Below are 5,507 nucleotides of genomic sequence, written 5' to 3'. Positions count from 1 at the left end.
AAATGGAAAAAAGACAAAGATTGACAAATGCATTGAGAAAATAGGTAGAAGCGAAAAAAAGAAACGCAGAGACATTTTTTTTTAATAAAAAGGGTTTGTATTGTATCGTCAAACTGCACTACTGCATACCATATACAATACAAGTCATTTACTGACTGTACAACATGCCATTATGCTTTTGATAATAATAACAAAACGGATGAATATATATATATACACACAACTCTGTTACAAGTTCTATTCGTCACTTGCGTCCAGATATACAGCACTGAGAAAAACAACTATGATCACCTTCATCTAGGATCTAAAAACCTTTGATTTGAAAGAAAAACACGGTCAAACACGTCAGAATAAAGTATTGTTTTCACTACGGTGAGAATCTGCTGATAAATGCAATAAATTAAACAAAAGAACACGAGGAGTTCAAATGTCACCCTTGAAAAAACGTGTGGTCGTCCTCTTGGTCGGACAGGGGAAGTTTGTGTGTGTGTGTGTGTGTGTATGTATCTGGAGACCGATGGGGAGTGGAGACGCCACTGTGTGACTGAGCATGCCTGTCGGTTGTCTCATAAATGATGCATCTTTGTCCCTCTGTCCACTGCTGGATTCTCCTAAGCTTCTTCCATCCATTCATTCATCCAACCATCCATCCATCTCCATCCATCCATCCATCTGGTCTTCAGTACATCCCGGCACTCTGCAGGAACATTCTGCCCTCTGCAATACACAAAGAAAAGAAAACTGATCAACACACAGAATGATCGGTAGGACTGAATGCAGCGGGAAGGACTTTGACCTAAAATTTTGACCATGTGTCTAGGGCTGGGCGATATGGACCAAAATATATACCGTAGATATATATTTTTAACCAAATACCTCTATCAATATTGCGACAATATTCTAGGGATGTTTATTGCTGCTTTCACAAAATATTTACAGGATGAGATTTTTTGATAAATAATCATCATCATTCATGTGGTGGGTCAAGGCAAATAATAGAACAGCGAGAATAATCTGGTAAATTCTGAAAATGACATAATTTATGATGACGTAATGCAGCCTTTAAAAGCAGGAAAAGACAACACTTATGCCATATCACGATATTCCGATATTCCCAAATCTAGACAATGCATATCAGATCATCACAGATCACATCACGATATCGATATAATATCGATATTAATTGCCCAGCCCTACATGTGACATTAAAACCCTCTATTGAAATACGTTGTAATGAAATGAGACCGCGCGTTCGCTCCTTTAGGCGGGGGTGGGCCACCCTGACTGCTCACCAGTAGGGGGAGCCATTTGGTTTGCTGTTCATTCATTAACATAAATATTGGACGGGGTCCTATACAGCCCTGACCAGAGATCATTAATAAAAGATCATTAGGAAATAAGGCTTGGCGGAAAGAGTTTTTGGCCCCAAGATCCCTGTTTTTGGCGATAAAACTTCCTGGCACAAAGGAACCACATCCTGCCCCGCTGTCTGACAGACAATTCCCTTTTAAATGATTTATTACTGGGTGTTAATTATGCAAATGATGTCCAAACAAACTCGTCACGAGGACAATTAAGACAGCCGTTAATTAGTGGCCGGTTCTCTTCTTGCTTCACTGACATTCAATTAAAAAGCGCCTTTGAACAAGCGAGCTGTCTGGTACGGCTGCCCTGGCACGCTGCGGAGCAGAGGTGGGCTGGAACCATGCACCCTTTTGATGAGGCCGGGGTAGAGATCATAGACATTTTCTTTTTTTGTCTGTTAAAGATGTTACATGTGGGATTTTTCTCATTAATATATCTCCGCGAAGACAATAATGCGAGCAGAAAATAAATAAATTAAAACGCCTGTCTCCATTAAAACAGTAGCCCCAGTGAACCACTTCATGCTTCATTTAATTTGGTTCAATTTCTCAGGCTTGGATTCCCTGTGAAATCCTCAAAAGCCCTTCCAGTAGACTGGTAAGTTAAGCATCAAACGCAGAGGGGCAGGTGGAATAACGAAGTGTGTTGACAGAGGGCATGCAGCAGACGCAGGCTATTGAATTTACCACCATGAGTTCACAATTTATTTGACGAATCAATTAAGTTTAAAAGAAAACCCGAGACAAGAGCTGTAATCATCTTGTCACGCTAAACTGCCATCCTCAGGGTTGGCATGGGAGTCGACCTGCTGAGACATTCCCACACACCTGCTACAGTGCCTTCATAAATTATACATATTTAAAATTCTTTTGATTAAAGAAAGAGGTCCTATTTTTTCAATCACCAGACTCAAGCCCACTACATCAAAGTGCACAGAGCCCATGTCACTCATCTCTTGAGGTGTATTATGTTCTATCATGAATTGAGCAACTTACATTGGGTGACAGAGCAAGACGCAATAAAAGCAGATTGCAAAAACCTATGGCAATTACTCTGAAAATGAAGATGTTCTTCCTAATTCAGTTATTTGAAAGAAGATTTTAGCAGTGGCAGTACAAGAATTAAAACATGTTTACTGAACAGAATATGAAGCGTTTGTCACAACTCCAAATAGAGGAAACAGAAATTGGCCAATCAGACACCTGTACTGTACCTTGTACCGTTGCCTTGGCGTCTGTCCTGTTGTCGTCATGGCTGCTCCCATCTACTTCCTGGGTCACTGACTCTGTGAGGGGAGGGGCTAATGATGATTGATGCCCTGTAGTTCGGTCATTAATTAATTAAGACACGTAATTGGAGGCTAATGAACAGTCACAAGGCTTTGTTGCACTGGAGACAGAGGATCGGATTTTGGTGACATTTAATATGAAAATGAGAATTACGCTCGTTATGAAGCTCAATGCTACATGTATGTGAAAATATAAATTACTGTAGGGTTCATCATTGTATGCTATGCTGGAAAGTCTGTGTGTGGCGTGTGTGTGTGTGTGTGTGTGTGTGTGTGTGTGTGTGTGCGTCTGTCGGTGTACCTGTGGGTGTGTCTGTGGTGTGCAGCAGGCTGTGTTCTGCCTGGTCACGGAGTTTGACCTCCTCCTCCAAGGCCTCCTGTAGTCTCCTCTTACTCCTCTTCTCCTTCTTCAGGCGCTTCTGGATCAGGACTGACGCACCACAGAAGAAGAACGACAGACAAGAAAAGGAGCAAAGCATGTGCTTTAAAAAAAATCAAATACCTGGTACAAGTAAACATCCTTGCAAATAATGTGATTTTGATGATCATAATAATTCCGTCTATTTTTGTCAAATTGTTGATGATGTTTCTGTGTGCTCTCACTGCTTCCTACCGCTATTGTAACCTGATCGTTGGATCTTTACATCAAAAGCATTGAAGAGGGTCTAACAGACCCATTATAAAGCCATTATAAACCCTGGAGTATTTGTTTTAGACTTATAGTCAGTAAGGCCAATAAGCTGCTGGTTGACTGAGTTTAAGCCAAATAGCTCACAGTTTACTTGGTCTGTTTCACCTCTGAAGAAGTCCTTCAGGAGTAAAATAGGTGTCTCCATCTTTAAGGCTACTGGAAGATCTGCTGGCTGAAGTAAATCTCTGTTAGCTGAACATCGGCAGCGTTCATTTAACTCGGTCAACGGCATGCCAGCGTTTATAGAACTCAACACCACACCTGATCTGTGTTAATATAGAACTCAACACCACACCTGATCTGTGCTAATCTAACACTTCTGATTGCTTTGAACTGCCACTCCAGAGCCACTCTATGAGTGGACGGGCACCTTTCGAATAAACAGTCTTGTCAACTCAAAACAATCGTCACTGAAAAAGCGTCACTTATTAACGCCGTAAAATATGCTGTGTGAAAGATGTTTCAGGGCTACACACACCAAAAATACTTGAACTGACTAGCGCGAACGAAGGCGACGGTTACGTTGCCCCGCCGTCGCCAAAAAGTTGCACTTGAACACACCGCAAATACTACAGCCGACGGTAAACTAGCACGTACGTCACGAGACAAAGCAGCGTTTCGTTACCATTTCGCTCACCACTTAAACGGTCTGGTAATATAGCGACTTCTAATCGAGAATATGTCTGATGAAAAAGCTGCAAATGGTACTGCGTATGTCAGCCCTTGTTTCTTCTGCTTGTGGAAGAAAGGAAGAGGCAGAGGTGGAAAAATGAGGAGAAACCACACTCATGTTAACCCATTGATACCTGATGCAGCATTTGCGTGTATATAGTTGTGTGTGTGTATCCCTTTAAGCGCGGTTCGCGGCCTTAAAGGGATACACACACAAATGCTGCATCAGGTATCAATGGGTTAAATGGGCGATATCATGCAGCGACAGGCTCAAGGGACTTTCCTGAAGGCACGTCGGTATATATTATATATTATATATATATATAATATATATTGGAATGATCAGATGAGATCGAGTTGGAAAATAAGCGTGTAGAGTGTTTTGTGCGTGCGCTGTCTTCTCCTGACCTGCTTCGCTACCAGTTCTCTTGAAGTACCATATTTATTGGTGTCTAAATCTATATTATGTTTGTGATGGGGATTTTTGATACAGATTTTTAGATGACTATATGTTTTGTGTTATTGTCTGTCCTGTTTTTAGAACATCGGGGACCATGTTGGAAATAAGTGTTTACACTTTTACATGCTATCCCTTGGATCTTGTTGTTGTCTCTATATCCATTAATAAAGTAAATCAATCAATCAATCAATCAGCTGACCAGCCAATCAGAGGGATTTCTCTACCCCTGACCAGCCAATCAGAGTGATTTCTCTACCCCTGACCAGCCAATCAGAGTGATTTCTCTCACCGACGGCCCGACGCTGATTCAACATGTTGAATCGGGTCATGTCCTAAGATAGAACGATACTGGTCAGACATAGTGCAGCAGTTGAGTGTCATCTTTGGTGTGGAGTTGGACCCAGACCCTGTCAGCCTTATTCTTGGTCTTCCCCATAAGAAACTCGTTTATAAACATCACAAACGGCTATTTAATTTATTAACTTTTGCTGCTAGAAAAAATATTCTTTTATTTTGGATTAAAGACAAACCTCCAACAAAGAGGAACTGGCACCAGATAATTATGCAGCTTATGCCTCTGGAGTTCATGACATGTATGCTGCACTCAACAACCGATGTCTTTTATAAAGTGTGGGAGCCCTACCTGAATTATATTGACCCTAACCTAGCAAAGACACTGACTATTGGATACCTCAACCGAAGTGATACTGCCACCTGAGTACTGCCTTTTGCCTTGTACATCTAATTTAATTTAATTTATTTTATCGTATTCTCATTCATCTGTCCATCCTTTTCTTCATTGTTGTCCACATCTATGTCTTTGTGAAGTGTTTAAGCTGCCCTGTCTTTTTGTTTTTGTTTTTTGTCTTTGTCTTGTCTTGTAAAATTTAAAATTGAATAAAAATATTATTGAAAAAAAACAACATGTTGAATCGGCTGGAAAAGCCACCGACAAGCCGACTAGTGCCAACGGCGTGGGACACACCGCAAATCCTACGGCGACAGACGCCCAGACACGGCCGATTAATCGG

At 41.2% G+C, this 5,507-nt stretch overlaps 1 protein-coding gene across 1 annotated transcript in view; it reads right to left on the bottom strand.

Annotated features, from left to right (window-relative positions):
- Positions 1 to 378: 378 nt before the first annotated feature.
- Positions 379 to 5,507, bottom strand: part of dachc (dachshund c) — a 54,718-nt gene continuing 49,589 nt past the window's right edge. Inside the window, exons 9-11 of the mRNA XM_083651020.1 lie at positions 2,955 to 3,083; positions 2,579 to 2,683; positions 379 to 717 (exon numbers count right to left, since the gene is read on the bottom strand). Of these exons, the coding sequence (XP_083507146.1) occupies positions 680 to 717; positions 2,579 to 2,683; positions 2,955 to 3,083 (272 nt within the window). The 3' untranslated portion in view covers positions 379 to 679. The remainder of the gene's footprint in view (positions 718 to 2,578; positions 2,684 to 2,954; positions 3,084 to 5,507) is intronic.

Source organism: Poromitra crassiceps (genome assembly GCF_964638095.1).
Source record: "Poromitra crassiceps genome assembly, chromosome: 14".
Classification (NCBI taxonomy): Eukaryota; Metazoa; Chordata; class Actinopteri; order Beryciformes; family Melamphaidae; genus Poromitra; species Poromitra crassiceps.
This window is presented reverse-complemented; position numbering and strand designations above follow the sequence as displayed.